At 46.5% G+C, this 16,286-nt stretch overlaps 8 protein-coding genes across 8 annotated transcripts; 4 read left to right on the top strand and 4 right to left on the bottom strand.

The window, feature by feature from the left end:
* Positions 1-13: 13 nt before the first annotated feature.
* Positions 14-343, bottom strand: KUCA_T00000204001 (uncharacterized protein; the record flags this gene model as incomplete). Its single annotated transcript, XM_022604721.1, has 2 exons — positions 14-173; positions 315-343. The coding sequence occupies 2 exons, from the start codon at positions 341-343 to the stop codon at positions 14-16; spliced, it is 189 nt and encodes a 62-aa protein (XP_022456261.1).
* A 331-nt stretch (positions 344-674) lies between these two features.
* On the top strand, positions 675-3,839 carry KUCA_T00000203001 (uncharacterized protein; the record flags this gene model as incomplete). Its single annotated transcript, XM_022604720.1, has 1 exon — positions 675-3,839. The coding sequence occupies one exon, from the start codon at positions 675-677 to the stop codon at positions 3,837-3,839; it is 3,165 nt and encodes a 1,054-aa protein (XP_022456260.1).
* Positions 3,840-3,999: 160 nt separating this feature from the next.
* KUCA_T00000202001 (uncharacterized protein) lies at positions 4,000-4,782 on the bottom strand (the record flags this gene model as incomplete). The annotated part of the gene is made up of 1 exon (XM_022604719.1): positions 4,000-4,782. The coding sequence occupies one exon, from the start codon at positions 4,780-4,782 to the stop codon at positions 4,000-4,002; it is 783 nt and encodes a 260-aa protein (XP_022456259.1).
* A 276-nt stretch (positions 4,783-5,058) lies between these two features.
* KUCA_T00000201001 (uncharacterized protein) lies at positions 5,059-6,342 on the top strand (the record flags this gene model as incomplete). The annotated part of the gene is made up of 1 exon (XM_022604717.1): positions 5,059-6,342. One exon carries the CDS (start codon positions 5,059-5,061, stop codon positions 6,340-6,342), a length of 1,284 nt encoding a protein of 427 aa, XP_022456258.1.
* A 979-nt stretch (positions 6,343-7,321) lies between these two features.
* On the top strand, positions 7,322-9,811 carry KUCA_T00000200001 (uncharacterized protein; the record flags this gene model as incomplete). Its single annotated transcript, XM_022604716.1, has 1 exon — positions 7,322-9,811. The coding sequence occupies one exon, from the start codon at positions 7,322-7,324 to the stop codon at positions 9,809-9,811; it is 2,490 nt and encodes an 829-aa protein (XP_022456257.1).
* Positions 9,812-9,927: 116 nt separating this feature from the next.
* Positions 9,928-11,753, bottom strand: KUCA_T00000199001 (uncharacterized protein; the record flags this gene model as incomplete). Its single annotated transcript, XM_022604715.1, has 2 exons — positions 9,928-11,662; positions 11,722-11,753. The coding sequence occupies 2 exons, from the start codon at positions 11,751-11,753 to the stop codon at positions 9,928-9,930; spliced, it is 1,767 nt and encodes a 588-aa protein (XP_022456256.1).
* Positions 11,754-11,959: 206 nt separating this feature from the next.
* Positions 11,960-13,591, bottom strand: KUCA_T00000198001 (uncharacterized protein; the record flags this gene model as incomplete). The annotated part of the gene is made up of 1 exon (XM_022604714.1): positions 11,960-13,591. One exon carries the CDS (start codon positions 13,589-13,591, stop codon positions 11,960-11,962), a length of 1,632 nt encoding a protein of 543 aa, XP_022456255.1.
* Positions 13,592-14,718: 1,127 nt separating this feature from the next.
* KUCA_T00000197001 (uncharacterized protein) lies at positions 14,719-16,254 on the top strand (the record flags this gene model as incomplete). Its single annotated transcript, XM_022604713.1, has 1 exon — positions 14,719-16,254. One exon carries the CDS (start codon positions 14,719-14,721, stop codon positions 16,252-16,254), a length of 1,536 nt encoding a protein of 511 aa, XP_022456254.1.
* Between the last annotated feature and the right edge of the window lie 32 nt (positions 16,255-16,286).

The following is a 16,286-nucleotide window of genomic DNA, read 5'->3' as shown; positions in this document are numbered from 1 at the left end:
TCGAGTAAACATCTTATTTGGTCAGAGACAGATCGGTGGTCTTGGTGACAGAACCGTTCTCGAGAACCTGGACCTTGGCCTCGACAAAGTCTCTTTTCTCACTGGCGACTCTCAGATCCTCCTTAAGGGATCTGCGCACAGTTCTAGCAGCAATCGACAAGTACTTGTTGAAACTATTTCTTTCGTCAGTTAAAAGGTTCAAGGATTGTTCATGGGTGGTGTAAACGCTAACGCCGATATCGTCACCGAGGACTGTTACCGAGTTTGGCGATTCTGTCCGAATACCCAGAAAAAGCGCTGCAAAATATACTCACGAGAATCCAGCCTTTTGCCAAGATGACATTTTGTGTGTTATATGATCAATTGGTTAAGTGAAAGTAGTGCAACTTGTAGATTGACTAGCCTCTGGTAGCTCTTGACCAGGACGTTGAAGCCAATCCAGCTCGACAAATTAGAAGAAGCGGAGCTCCCGGTCTCTGACTAACTCTTCACAGTGTAAATATGGGTATGAGAAACCGATTAGAACACGACAGTTCAATGTGCTTCATCCCCCGATAACCGGGCGTCGCTCCCACTGCTGCGAGGCCCCGATGAGGCATCCAATTTTTTTTCCATTATCAGAGAACAGGAGACGCTGAATGGACCTCCCGTCGCTGAGTCCAAATACCTTGAAAATGCCCGTTTCAAAAGATCATTATTACCGTCTTGCATCTGAGATTGAGCAGGAAAGGATTGAAGCGGCTGTGGCGCTTGTGGATGAGTTAAACGCCGCCAATAGCGATGCTGACTGGAGCTATGCCTACGACCGTCTTATCAAAGGCCTTTCGTCCACCAGAGCGGCTGCACGCATCGGATTTTCGATGTGTTTGGGAGAGATAATTTCACTGATGGAGGAAAGAGACATGTTCACCACTCACGAATTTTTCAGGGATCTGGATTCGAAATTGGCCTCGACCACCTCGAAGAATAACGGACGCTCCGAACGTGCTCTGCTCTTCGGCAGATTGTTCGGATTACAGGCCTTGTTGAACTCGGAGTTCATGAGAAAATCACTGGAAAATGGAGCTACAGAAACTCTGATTGAAATCAACAAGGAGCTGATCTTTCTGTCACTAGCCAAGCCTTGGATCAGAGAGGCCGTTTTCTTTGCAATTCAACAGGCACTGGTACGCTATCATATTGTCTCACAATCTGTTGCAATTCCAGCTTTCGAAAGAGCACTTTCACAGCTGTTGGTTCAAATTCATGAAGCTGGTTTGACGCTGTCCACTGAAGGACTGCTGATATACCTCACCATTCCAGCTGCTCTCAGGCCAATAGCTGGCGAAAGGGCCGGATTCGATTTGCAGGGTGGATCCTTCTGGAAGGGAGGTGACCCCACATTGAGACCAAACCTGCAGATATTAGCAAAGATCCTCAAAGAGGCCCCTGTGGAAAACTCCGAGGACGGAGAAAAGACTGCACAGAAACAAAAGAGTAACTGGACCACTGCCATACCGCATTCTTGGAAGCTACTGTTTGCTGAGACTATAGCTGGTGATATTGAAGATGATGTCGAGATTTTTCAGGATGAGAACTCCAAGAAGAGAAAGAAGGGATCCAGTAAAGGGTCCAATAAAAAGGCCAAAAAGGTTACGGTGACAGAAAAGATTAAGCTTCACGAGCTTTGGACAGCTGGAGTTGATCAACAGCTGTTTGCACTTTCAGCCTCTCCCGAGAGGAAATTTACCGGGTTTGAGCTGTTCAGATTTTTAATCCAAAGTCCTCAATTACCACCAGACCAGGTCAATGCTATCTTTAGTCCGAATTTCCTCCGGACTCTGATAAACCAATCTGCCAAACAGGATAGAACTCTGAACAAGATTTCCGAACTTGTGCTCAAAACGATTGTCCAGGTTAGTTCTGAGTTTCCAAAGAAAGCCTTTCCTATTTTGAAAGCCCTTCTTTCCAAACCCGTGGGAACAATCAACTTCGACAGACTCTCGAAGTCGAGAACCGTGGAGCAGATTGTTAACTCCACTGATGATGATGATCTGGTGGATGTGATATCCTTCTTGACAGAGCTTTCCTCTCAAGAGAAGCTGATGGAGGATATAGTGAAGTGCCAAAACTTTGTACTGGACACAATGCTTCATCTGGTCAGATCCAAGAAGCAACATCTAGGCAAAACTGACCAGAATAACGGATGGTTGGTGGTATGCCTCGATTATATCGTGAAGCTGGTTTTCTTCAAGGCTGAAAAGTACTCCGATTTATACAGCGACAAAATTGCCAAAATTTCACAAGACAGAATGACTTCGATTCTGTCAGAAATCCTGCATCTTCAAAGAAAAGATGATATTTCGTGGACCTCTGGGATCATTCAGACGATAGAGAAACTGGCACAAGACCCAGGCTTCGTTTTGAGAACCTCTTTCGACGAAGAAATCGAGGAATTTAAGAGTGACTCAATGAAGACACTGAGCTCGATCTGGTTGCTTATAAAAGATGCCAAAACCAAGGGACTAGACACAAAGCTTCTCATGAGCTTTGACTTACTGTTCTCCAGTACTCTTCTTCAGCTGTATAGTGGTGACGCAGAATCAGTTGGTATTTTTCAAGAGCTTCAAGTGGCATATGAAAAGGTTTTTGCTGGTGAAGATGAGAGTGATAAAGAAGAGGCTACTGGAATTTTACTAGACATTTTACTTTCATTCTTGACACAGCACTCGGTATTCATGAAGAAGCTGGCTATGACGGTTTGGGAATCCATACTGGGAGATATCAGCGAGTCGAATTTGGAGGTTTTGTATGAAATTCTGCTGACCAAGGAGAATAAGCAAGGCCTCGATAAGATTTTCAACAGCGATGAACAATTTGAGCTGGAAGGCAGCAGTGATGATGGTGAAAGCAGTGATGAGGATGAGCATGACCATGATCACGGGCCTGGCCATGACCATGGCCACAGCTCGGATAATGAAGACGACGACGAAGACGAAGATGAAGACCAGTCTGATAGCAGTACTGATAACAGCGAAAAAAATGCTCAATCAGATTCTGACGTCTCAGACTCCGAGTCACAGGATGACCTTAAGACGGAAGTTCTCATTGAAGAAGTCGACAGAAAGACCAACGTTGCACTGGCAGAAGCTCTTGGAATTCCAGCCTCTGCTGATGGAGAAGTCAAGTTCGACTCTTCTGACGATTCAGACGTGGAATCTGATGTTGAGTCCATGTCGGATGAACAGATGATGGCCATCGACTCACAATTGTCCATTATCTTCAAGGAACGTCAAAATGCCCTCTCTTCGGTCCAATCAAAATCTGGAAATGCCAGAAAACTTGAGGTCCAAGATGCGAAGAAGACGATGGTGATGTTCAAGAGCCGTATCTTGGATCTTCTGGAGCAGTTTGTGGACTCGCAGTCTGAGTCTTCTCTCAATCTGACCATGCTATCGCCTTTGATTGATTTAATTTCTCTCACTCAGGAGAAAACCATAGGTGAAAAGGCCCATAAACTGTTGAAGATGAAAATATGCAAAACCAAGATTATTCTGGACCAGTCGTCTGGTTACGAGTCATACATTGAGTTGATGCAAAAATTCCAAGATAAGGCAGAAAAATCTGCATTAGGAGCCCATTCTAATGCATGCAATCAATCGTGCATATTCGTTGCAAAAACGGTAATGAAAAATTTCGGAGTTGGCGAGAATGAGGAGTCTGTCCTGGAAAAACTAATTGCAATCTACAGTCTCTCTTTGAAGAAATGGAGCATTAGTGGAAGCAGCTCTAAAATTCAGCCTTCTGTCTATTTTGACTTCATTAACTGGTTGTCTTCGAGAAGGTCACATAGAGGCTGACTTAGACACCTCAATTCCTTCCATTGTTTCTGTAATATATAAACACTTTCTTTCATTAGATCTCACTCATCTGTATCATATGAACTCGCCTTTACTTTGATTTTGTCTTTCTTTTCGTCAGATTCGTCACTAATATACAAGTCTTCCTCTACTTCTTCTTCTACTTCTTCTTCTGAGCTTCTTTCGCGTCCTTGTACTTCTGGTCCTTGTTGGCCTCCACCCTCGCAAGAAAATCTTGCTTCTGCAGAAAACCACCCTTGTTGAATGTCTTGAGCTCATCCTTGATTCCCTGTTTGTCAACATATCCGGCCCAATCAAGTCTGGACTTCTCCAAAGTAGACAGCTTTGAGGTGCTGGAGTTGTTGATAACGGCATCTAGAAGACCAGGTCTTTTGCGCTTGACAGGTCCTCTACGAGGCAAAGGCTTCTGGGGTACTTTCTGTTCCTCGGTCTTTAGTTTTACCGAGTTTAGGTACGCCTTGGCCTCTTCTGAGGTTGCTTCCACCCACTTCTCTTCAGTCACAGTTTCGCCTGCAAACTCGTATGTGGTTCTAATCTTGATCTTTTCGTGGTCAGAAACGGTCTGAGGGGCTTTGACGACCTTTTCTGCCTCTTCTTTTCTCTCCTGTGTGGTCTTGGGTGCTGATGCCGCCTTCATCTCCTCCCACATCGAATCGATATCTTCGTTTGTAGTTTTGGCAACCAAGTTGAACGACTTGGCATCCTTCACCTCATTGAGTCGCTGGTTCCGCGTTCTTATCAAACCACCCTCACTGCTCTCGATATTAGCATATCGCGCCTTCCCGATCTCCGTGCTGAGCTCCTCGTCTGGAGCTTCGGCACCCTCCTCGTCGCTGTTACTCAGAGCCTCTTTTTGTGCTGAAGGGTCAAAGTCCTCATCCTGAGACTCGTCGTACTCCTCGTCACTGGCTTTTTCAGACATAAAAACAATATAATAGCTCGAAAAACACGCCTTTCAACGCCTAAACTACAGAGATAGTCCACGCTTTTCGCAATGGATTCTACTATACTCGTGCGAAAACAAAAAGTATCTTGCCATCGCTGCATAACCCCGAAGACCTTCCTGTCACGACCTTTTTTGTCTTGTACAAATAACCACACAACAAGACGAACTCATCGACAGCGCGCACTTCTTCCGTTGGCCCACTTAAATCAATTTTTTTGACGTTCTTTAACTCAGTCAGTTGACTCTGGTGGAATGCTCAAGCGAAAGAACGAAGAGAACGAGGCTTCCGGAGTCAAACGCGTTGCGCTCGATTCCGAGGCCGTCGAACAACACGACATCGATGACGACAAACAAAACACTGCGCCTGTTGTTGCTACAGCAGATGAATCAGAAGTTGGCCAGCAGGATGGAGACCAAAAGCCTGCAGCTGGCCCAATCAGCAGTCACAAAGTTCAGGACGACGACCCCACGTACGTGCACTTCAGAATGCTCTGTAACGTGAAGGAAGCGGCCGTAGTGGTAGGGAAAGGCGGCGAAACCATCAACCGAATCAAAGAAATGTCCAATTGCCGCATAAACGTGAGCGAGAACGTGAAGGGTGTTCCAGAACGCGTGATTTCTGTAAGAGGAGGCTCTGAGAACGTGGCGAAGGCGTTTGGTATCATAGTAAGGGTGATTTTAAACGAGCCCCTGGAGCAAGCGTCTTCATTGGATTCAAACCAATTCTTCCTGAGGCTTTTGTTTCCACATACTATCATGGGATATATCATTGGAAAGAAGGGTGCACGGTTCCGTGAGATTGAGGAGAACTCAGCTGCGCTTTTGAAGGCAGACGATCGGACGTTGCCAAACTCAACTGACCGGATCTTGCATATCAACGGAGTGGCAGATGCGATTCACATTGCAGCCTACTATGTTGCGCAAACCGTGATAGAGCACAAAGGCTTTGTAACCAAGATGGTTTTCTACAACCCGGCCAACTACGGAATCGATACCCAGCAGATGTACCCTATGATGGGGTCTCCTCCTTCTAGTGCCCACCACCAAATGATGAATATGGGAATGGGAATGATGGTGGGAGGACCTATAGGAATGATGGGCAGAAACAGCCACCCCAATGGCGCTGGACGCATGGGTGGTTATGGGTATATAAACCAAGGGATGGGCGCAATGATGAAACCACAGCCGCCATATGGGGCGTATGTGCCGCACGAGGAAAAGGTGAACCAGGACTTGATGGTTCCGCAAGAGCATATTGGGCTGGTAATTGGCAAAGGAGGCAAGAACCTTGCCGAGATACGCGCTTCCTCCGGGTGTTATGTGAAGGTTAACGAGGAAGTGCCGGGGGCTTTTGAGCGCAAACTCACACTAATGGGGACCCCCTCAGCGATCGAACGGGCCACTTATCTGATAAGCAACAAATTGGAATACGAGAGACAGAGAAAGCAGCAACAGCAGCAACAGCAGTACCAGAACCCACCACAGAGCAAAGGTAACGATCCCGAGCCGAAACCCGACGCCATACCTGCCGAATGACTGAATCGTAATCTAGCGAGAGGAAGTAAATGAAATAAACACGAGGATAGAAGTCTGTAAGCAAGTAGCACAAACGCATGCAAACCCCAGATTTTCGCTTCCCCAGATTAAGGTCTCATGTCTCAGGCCGAGACGTGTGGCTTGAGGCTGGTTGGCTTTGACCTGTGGAATAGCTTTTGTTTCTCAAACTCTTACTGTTTGACAGACGGGTAATTAGCGGTGAAATTCGCAATGTGAAATATCACGAGTATCAAATAAAACAACCAGATAGTGAAGGCCAAGCTGGTAGTGACCGACTCAAAACCGTTTTAGCTGGAACCGTGCAACCAAAATTTGGCAGCGAGATTCCGACTAGACTGGAGGAAAATAAAAGAAATGAAGAAAAAGGCTCGTTAGAACTTAATCTCAAAGCCAATTGAAACTGGGTTTCCCTTTTCAGCTGATGAGCAGACTGATTACCAGGGCAACAATTAGGTGATCCGTGCTCGCTTTGATTATAAATGGTTAACGCACCCCGAAAGGGATAGCCTTTTAGGCAGTGCGGGAAGGGTCAAAAGTTAGATAAAGAAAGCAAAAAAAATACAGATTCATAACATTACTGGTCTGACAGATCTGAAAATATCCATCAGAATCCTCTATGATTCTTTCCAAGCCTGTTTGTAGTCCTGACCACACATCATTTCCTTCACTCAGCCGCGCACGCGCCAGGGTTACCCGTCCCAAAGGAGGCAGACCGCACAATCCTCACAATCCTAACATGGCGCATGTAACAAGATCAAAAGACAATTTCACACTCCACCGAATTCCACATTCGAGCCTCGAAAATCCTTCTTTTTTGGATTTCGTCAAGATCTATTCGTTCTTGCGCGACCCCCTTTTAGTCTCCGTTTATTCTCGTCATTATCGAGAGATTTCTTGAACCGCACTTGGTGCTCCAGATCTAGTCTTTGATCTCCACTAGCTCGTGGCTCACACGAACATGACGGCCACCGTCGTATCGGATATACCCGTGACTCAGATTTACAAGCGAACCGAGATTATTGGCCGCGGAAAATTTGGTGTGGTTTACAAAGGAATTCACAGAGCCACTAACCAAGTAGTTGCAATCAAGGTGTTGAACCTGGACACAGCTGAAGATGAAGTCAAGGATGTTCAACAAGAGATACAATTTCTGGCCCAGCTGAAAGGAGTCCCTAATGTTACCCATTATCATGGATCTTTCCTGAACAATACTCGGCTGTGGATCGTCATGGACCACTGTGCCGGGGGATCAATGAGAACACTACTGAGGCCCGGGCCCGTTGAAGAGCGTTATATCGGTGTCATAGTGCGAGAGTTGCTCACGGCACTTCAGGCAGTTCACAAGGCTGGTGTAATTCATCGGGATCTCAAAGCCGCAAACGTTTTGATAACCAACGAGGGTAGGGTCGAACTGTGCGATTTTGGAGTGGCTGCCCAGCTGACTTCCACGGCACTCAAAAGATCCACCATGGCTGGAACTCCGTACTGGATGGCTCCAGAGGTGATCATGGATGGCCAAATGTACAATGTGAAAGCCGATATATGGTCTCTGGGAATCACCATTTACGAGTTTGCTACTGGGAATCCACCCTATAGCGACAAGGATGCCATGCGCGCGATGCAATTGATCACGTCTCACGAGCCACCTCGTCTGGAGGGAAGGAACCACTCCCCAATATTGAAAGAGATCATAGCACTATGTTTGGACGAAAGCCCTGATTCACGCCCGATGGCCGAGGACTTGCTGAAATCGAAATTTGTGAGGACCTACAGACCTCAGCCCAGTTCGATTCTGAAGGAGCTGATCTCACGATACTTGCTTTGGAGAGAAAAGAAGTCTTCTCGAGACAGCATCGGTGCTGGTCTTGAAGACGATCTGGACAACAGCATTGCCAATGTGGAAGAGGCTGGAGATCTGGATGTTAAGTGGGACTTTGACTCGTTGAGCAGTGCCGAGTATATCCTCGATAACGATATCAACATCAACAACATCAACGATTTCAGCACGAACAACGATATGTCTCCGGTTCATGCAACCAATGCCCGTCACAACTACGACGATTTTATGACTAACCAATACCAGCAGACCTATGTGACCCAAATTGGCACCGGGATTGGCTCTACAGTTCGTGAGGACCCCACACTTAGGGCTGGAACCACTATACAGACGAGCAGAAAAGAGGCCCCGAAATCATTGTTGCAGTTGTTCGAAGAAAATGGGGAGGAAGACGAAGAGAGTGACCATGAGCTGAACATCGCTTCAAAACCTCTTGCATTTGATTCTTCCAAGATTATTAACACAGCCAGTGCTTCTCATTCAACCGCACATAACGCTTCACCGATGGTGGAGATTGAGATCCCTAGTATGGACGAATTGTCTCTGGCCACTCCTCTTTCAACCGCGACAGAAACGGGACCTCGAACCGCCTCGAGACCGAGGGCTTCGACTTTGCAACAGCAGTCAGATTCTCGTACAGTCCATTCTTCTGCAAGTGTCTCATATCTGGATCTGCGAAATTTGAATAAGCAGGATGGAACCTCTGATTTTGCGGTGAATCTACAGAGGAGACCGACTCTTCCCTCCACAACAATGCAGTCACATCCAACATCACAACCTCCTCATAACCACAGGCGCACACCATCACCCACAAAACAACTACACTCGCATTTTGAAGGAACCACATCTTCGCCGCCAAAACACGGCACCACACCGCCTCACTCTATGAAACCTTTAATGACCAGCACGGCCTCGATGCCACCTCTGTTGCAGCCTATGAATTCTACCAAGACGGTCGCAGAGTCTTCCCAGTCCCTTGGATTGCGTATCCAGACACCCTTGGCACGTGCTCCTCCAAATCTGGGTGCTTTGGACAACGCCATGAAAACGGATGATCTAAATATCAACCAGTTTGGGGTCAATCCCAATCTGATGCTCGGTGCTCCAAAAGTGATGACCCCACTTACGGAGAGACAGAACGTGTTTAGCGGACCTGCTACTCCAGAGCAAAGAAATGGAAGCATCTCAACATCACCTCCTTTGCAACAAGGTCCTCCAAGAACTCACACTTCCACTCTGTCCATGCAGAGACAGCAACTGGGCCAGACTGGGCAGCAACAGCAGATACGCAAACCCAGCACTGCGTCGGACGAGTATCCTCATCACCCAACATCGCGTTCTTCGTCGATATCAGGATCAACAGCAGCATCGATTACCACCGCGCAGACCGCAGCAACCAGCGTAGGTTCTGCTCCTACGATCGAGTCTAAGATATTGAGCGTTGGCAATTCTCTCTTCCCGCTATCGCAGACTCTCAACCCGGCACTCTTCTTGGATAACAACCCGGGGTCATCCAGACAGCATCTTACAGACGAGATCAGCGGATTGTTATCCAAGATTGGTACTGTTTTGGAGCTGATGGAAGAGGAGTTGAGCCTGCTGAACGAATAACCATCTCTACTTTTTGCAAATACTGAAAACCCCAATTTATGTACATTACAAAATGCAGACCGTGCGGCTTGAATAGATAAAAAAAATCCACATCGCTAACCCCCATTCCCAGCACTTCAATCACGCCTAAACTCTTCGTCAATCCAATGTCTCACGACAACTTCACCTTCAGCAAAGTTCTCGTCGCGATGTCTAACTATGGCAGCCGCATGCGTTGCCATTGTGCCTGTAATGTAGATTGGAAATTTTCTCCATTTTAGCTGGTTGAGATTGTGTATAATAGCCAATTGTTCCTCGGAAAGGGCCAATTGAAACGGCTTCAGCACCAGCTCTTCAAGATCTTCCTTTGGAGGTGATGAAATTTTGGTCTCCACTTCAGCCTGGGGCTTGAACTCGTGCTTGGACAGTTTCTCCAAAGTGGTGGTGATTGTGACGATATCCTCAGGGGGAATTTTGGCAGACTGTTGAGGAGTAAGTAGATGTTCTTGCTCAAAAAGAGTAGGTTCTCCCGCAGGTTTGGAAGTCATGGCATCCCACATCGATTCCAGCAAACCATCGGTGTGATCGTGGATATTGGCCTCAATGTTCTTACCCAGATCCTCGTATGTCTCTGAAAGCTTCCTCGTAAGACTTGGACGACGTTTACGTTTTTCATCTGTGATCAACATTTCTGCCTCAATGGAGGCTTCAACTTCTTGAGGAACATCTGTGACCGTGTGCTCATCCTCCACTGAGAAACTGTAAAGTTCATTCAATACATCGCTCCTATCTGACTCGCGTAGAACTCGCAGACCAGAGTTGACCCGTTGGATTAAGTTGTTTCCAATGAACCAGATAACCCAAACAGGAGCGTAGACCAGAAAGTTCAGCAAAAAATTGACCCACTTGAATTTGCGCTGGAAGAAGTTGCCAGATGGAAGAGCGTTGTTCTGCTGTTCAACACCAACCCCTCTGCGACGACCAGCTGGTGCAACATTACCCTTGAGTGGATTAACGGTCTGCTTGAGCTCAATTACAGCCAGATCCTTCTGCAGCTTAATTGGCGAGTTCACATCCAAAACTGTGGGCTCATAGTTCTTCACAAAGTGAAGCTCGAACTTGGAGCCGTTCTCAAAATTGATCACTCCGTCTTCGTCGATCATCACATTCGGATTGGTGTCCAGGACCTCGAACGGGTTCATCATCGAAATACCAGCAGACCACCAAGACGTACGTTTGTCGTTGACAACATTGGAATACAACACGTGATGTTTGAAGCTGCTGAGAGCCTTGTAGAAGACAGAGTTCGGACTGGCCATCAGCAGCAGAAGGGGTTGTTCCAGAGTGATCTCTGTGCCAAGACTTTTGAGATCTGTTGAAGATGAGTTTCTAGAACCTTCTGGAATCGAGAATTTGGTGGTCTTGACCCTGTCGCGCAAAAACATCTGCTTGCCGCTGTTTGCGAGCAGTATAGGGACCAGCCAGTTGAAGAACTTGACAGCCATCCCAGTACCTGGAGCTAGAACCCCGACATGGGGACAACAAAACGACGTGAAGTTGATCAGCTCAATATTTTTGAATACGTCTTTGTAATAAAGCAAACCAATTGCGTATCTGGCTATAAGACCACCCAATGAATATCCAAGGATTGAAAACTTTGTCACATTCCCCTTGGAGTTTAGTAACTCTATTTCTCGCTCTATTTCAAACGCAACGCGACCGCCACAAAGATCAATACCGTCATAGGTCTTGTAGCCCTCATTTGAGCCTGTTCTGTATACAACAATGGTCTCTTTGGAGCTTTTGTGAAGAGACTCGTTGCTCTCTAGCTGCGATTTGATGTAGTCGAAATGGGATGTATTGCCCCAGAGCCTGTTCCGTTAGCGACACAATAAATAGACAAATGCGAACTTAACAACTAGTACACTTACCCATGAACAAGAACTACCAGGTGATATTCCATCTATTCAAAACAGTATAGCTTAATAGTAATTGACCAGACAGAATCATAAGATGCCAGGGGCAGAAAATGTGATTCCAGATTTATCTATGCCTAATCGGGTAATTCTCGCTTCAGTGCACGCCTTATCTGGTCCCTGTATGGGGGAAACACTTCGAGGAGGCAGAATAATATATTTGTATGTTATAATGCGTTAAACTCATTTGAATTCACAAGTTCTGTAGATATTCGTCAAAATTTGGTGACTCGGGTCCAGGTAGGGTGGAGGAGGCCTGGCTTGTGGTGTCCAGTGGGTCTTCAGGATATGGAGATGACAAAAATGAATCGAAGTCGAATTCGGGGGTTTCCAATGGAAACGCAAGCAGATTTGCCTGTGATTCCGTCGTAGATGAGGCTTGAGAAGGCGATTGGTCCACAATGATCGGTACCGGGTGGAAGTCGCGCGAATTCCGCTTTTCGGGTCGAGTCTCATTATCCTGTGGTCTTCGGTGGGTGTTTGGTGACCTATTGAGTGTAGACAGCAAAGCACAGGCCCTCAGCACAGAATCTTTGAGCTGAGACCTCTCGATAACAGAGGCATGCTTCTCGATCGAAATCTGCTCCTCCAGCGACAATTCTGGAAATGCAAAGTCCAACGGTGAAGATAGGTTTCCCAAGCCTGTAACGAACTGCTCTACAAAGTTCTTGAGGTGGTTGGAGGCAATTGGCAGTGAGAGCTCAAACGCATTCATGCTGTTTGGAGCCACATATGGATCGGGAATGCTCTTCAGAGTTTTTTGCATTAGTTTTCCGTTCGGTTGAAAAACAATTCCGGAACCGTGGTTCTTGGTGTCTCCAAACGAAGGAGCACTGAAAACCGTGAAGACCGTGTTTCCACAAGGCGTTTTGACCACATCCAGCCCATCAACAGGCATCTCATGCGACCTCACCAAAACACTAAGACCACATCTGGCCAAAAACGTATCGGCATCTTCAGAAGAGAATGTCTTGGTGTACCGTTTGGAGCATTCGGGAGGAGAATAGACGAAAGGATTTGAACCGGACTCAAATCGCGAGAAAAGAATATCCACTTCTCCACGCTCGTTTTTGGCAACTTTGTCCAGTGTCTTGAATTCGGGTGATATACCGGAGTGAACACAGAGAATCTTGCCGAACAGAACGGCATATAATGGGAGTTGCGCGAATGATCGCACACATAACGAGAATAGCGATTTGTCGTATTTGCGCTCGCACTCAGACTCGAACGTAAACTTGAGATGCTTATCGTTTTGTTTCCTCCTTTCTCCATGGGTGTACTCCTCGCTTCCTTTGAGCATGATTATGTTGGATGGGAAGTGGATCTTGAGAGCACATAGATAGAGGTAGCACTCAACGGAGAAAGCACCGCCATTCACATAATTTCCCAAGAAAACGTAGGCAGATCGACTCGGATCGCCAAACTTGTCGAAAATATTCAAAAGATCCCGAAATTGTCCATAGACACTGCCAATTACGTTTACCGAGTAGCCCTTCTGGTTTGGGGTAGGCAGTCGCAAGGCCCGCTTGCTGTCTTCCTTGAACAGTTTCGAGGCACCATCAATTATCATCATAGCATGTAATGGCTCAATTCTCCCTTCCTCGCGGAAATGTTCGCGCAACACTTCAAGCCGCGGAAATAGAGTTCTAGGGTCTAGCAACTCTGCCTTAGTGGGAACGTCCGCACGCGGCGGGGGGAACGAGTTCACGAGACGGTCCGTCGTCTTAACTGCAAATGTGCTGGAAAGATGGTATTCTGTTGAGTATTTCTGATGAGTTGATCGCTGGTGGATTGCGCTGATGACGTTATTTATTTGGCTCGACATTTTTGATTTGTTGTATGAGGTTGAGAATTTCTGGAATGTTTAAAAGCTCAATGTGTCCAGTCAACACCAGAAATACTGATTGGTGTCACTAATTAAATATGTAACACTGAGTATTGTATTTGAATATTGAAAACTGTAACGTCTGGGTCTTTGTAGAAGTTAAGGGAATGAAGCTTCATCGAAAGCGTAGCCCTAAAGAGATGGGACCAGCATACCCTCATCGCCTTTAACGCGCGCACTTCCTGCAAGCGTTAGAAGAACGTGACGAAAACAGCTTGAAAGAACCAAATGGATTCACGATGTTTTTTTCTCTCAGAGACATGGGAAATGAGTCATGAGAAATGAGAAATGAGACGTGGGAAATGGGAAATGAAAAATGACTAGGAAATACCCAGATACACTCTTCAATTGTCCACAGTTACCATATTATCATTTCCGTGATTTATTAGCTATTGCCCGAGCGTAGTTGGCCACCGTCAATGAACTCTGGAAGGCCGCTGTTGTGGATACCTCGGGTTGACTCCCGTCTCCAACCACCAATAAACGTCTTCCAAATTGTCTTAAATACGCCATTCGGGGTGTCAGTTGCAATCGCGGAGTATTTACGGTCTAAGATCATGTCAGATAAGATCACGTGACATTGATGCTATCGCCCGGTGCATTTGCAATATCCTACGTCAAGATGACAAGCCCAAGTTAAACCGGGTGCGTATGAGAATTGAGCCGAAGAACTACACCTTGTGTGTAGACTAGTTCAATAGACTTTCAAGATGTGGTTCGAAAGTGTAGAGTTGATATACTCCATGAGTGGAAATCTAAAAATTTTCACGATTCTCTGGAATTACAGCTGTCCCCGGAAGCAAATCCAGCAGCTTACACACAGTTGTAAGAGTTTAAATGGTCTTGACACAGTTAGTGACATAATCCGGTATGAGCCCGAGATTAGAAAGCAGTTCCCCACACCTACCGGCAGAATAACGTTTTGCTTAGCTATTCGCCATTGCGTGGCTTTTATCTGTCAAAAGTCCTGTAGTCCGCTTCATGCTGTGGCGGTATATATACATGGTTATGCCAATTTCTGTCAGCAGATCATCTGGTAGTAGTAGCATTACTGAAATTCAAGACGAATGTCAGAAAAAAAGACCGACGAGATCCTAACGGTTAACTTGGTGGAGTCTCCAGAGGACTCTGCCACCCACGATCCATCGCCCTCGGTGTATGAGTTCGGTCCGCAAAGGCATACATGGAGAGGGAAGCTCTGGGACTCTTTGGACTACGGAAAAGAGGAGAGATGGCTGTTGTTCAAATTGGACTCAACCCTGTTGTTTTTGGGCGCTGCTGGAGTCTTTCTGAGATATCTTGACCAGAATAACATCACCAATGCTTTCGTCTCTGGTATGAAAGAGGAATTGAACATGTTTGGCAACGAACTCAATTATGCTAATGCGTGCTGGTCTGTGGGCTACATTATTGGACAACTGGTTTGCTCAGTGATTTTGACTAAACTCAAGGCACATTATGTGCTTGGTTTTATTGAGGTGGCATGGGCGATCATCACCTTTGCGACCTCCGCAGTCAAGACCTACAGAGGGTTGTATGTGGCTCGGTTCTTTCTTGGATTGATCGAAGCCGGCCATTTCCCGGGAATCATGTATATCACCGCCTCGTGGTATAAAAAGAGTGAGCTGACAAAGAGATCTGCAATCATTCAGTTTTGTACTGGTGTTGGTCCAATGTTCAGTGGATACCTTCAAGCTGCCGCATATGACGGTTTGGACGGAGTAAGCGGCCGGTCTGGATGGAGATGGCTCTTTATCGTCGACGGGATTATCTCATTGCCACTGGCACTTCTCACAGTGGTGGGTCTTCCAGATGTCCCAAGACAACAATCTGCAAACTGGATCTTCTCTCAGAGAGAAGTGGATCTGGCCAAAACACGTATCCCCCATGAAGTCAACGTTAAGGTAACTTACACCAAGAAAGATTTCTTTCGCTGGTTCAGCACATGGCACATTTACGGATTTGGAATATTGTTCACTCTCATGGGATTGGCCGGCCAGGCATCCAGTTCGTTGCCTTACTGGTTCAAGTCCTATAAGGGTGAGTTCACGGTTTCCCAGATCAATATCTACCCAACTCCAATGTATGCAATTCAGGTTGTATCCACAGTGATATACGCTTACCTCTCAGACAACTGGTTAAATGGTCGTCGTTGGCTGATCATTGTTTGGGTAGCCTTAGTATCGTTCCCAGTGAACCTTGCATTGGCGCTGCTTCCTGTTCACCCAGCTAATCGTGCAGGTAGATGGGCTTTATACTACCTCTGTGGCTTGACTCCAGGAGCAGCAGCTCAGATCTGGAGTTGGGTCAACGAACTGCTTGCGGGAGACCCACTCAAACGCGCTTTCGTTTCAACCTTCATGAACGCCCTTAGTTACTCGTTCCAGGCATGGTTCCCGATTGTGTTGTATCCTACGCAGGATCAACCCTACGTCAAAAATGGTCTGCTCGCCTCGACAGTTTTTGCTGCTGTTTTTGGATTTGTAGCTGTCGCAATGGCTTACATTGTCCACCTGCAACATCCAAGCGGTTTCTTCCAGATCACCAATATTGCGGACGGTGTGGAGCACTATGGCGACGAAGACGAAGAGAAGGCTCTTTAGACCCTGAAATTTCGATGTGTTGCAAATTTCGT

The sequence above is a fragment of the Kuraishia capsulata genome, genomic scaffold (genome assembly GCF_000576695.1).
Source record: "Kuraishia capsulata CBS 1993 genomic scaffold, Kuraishia_capsulata_scaffold_1, whole genome shotgun sequence".
Classification (NCBI taxonomy): Eukaryota; Fungi; Ascomycota; class Pichiomycetes; order Pichiales; family Pichiaceae; genus Kuraishia; species Kuraishia capsulata.
The sequence above is the reverse complement of the archived record's forward strand: the minus strand, read 5'-3'. Positions and strand labels throughout refer to the sequence as shown.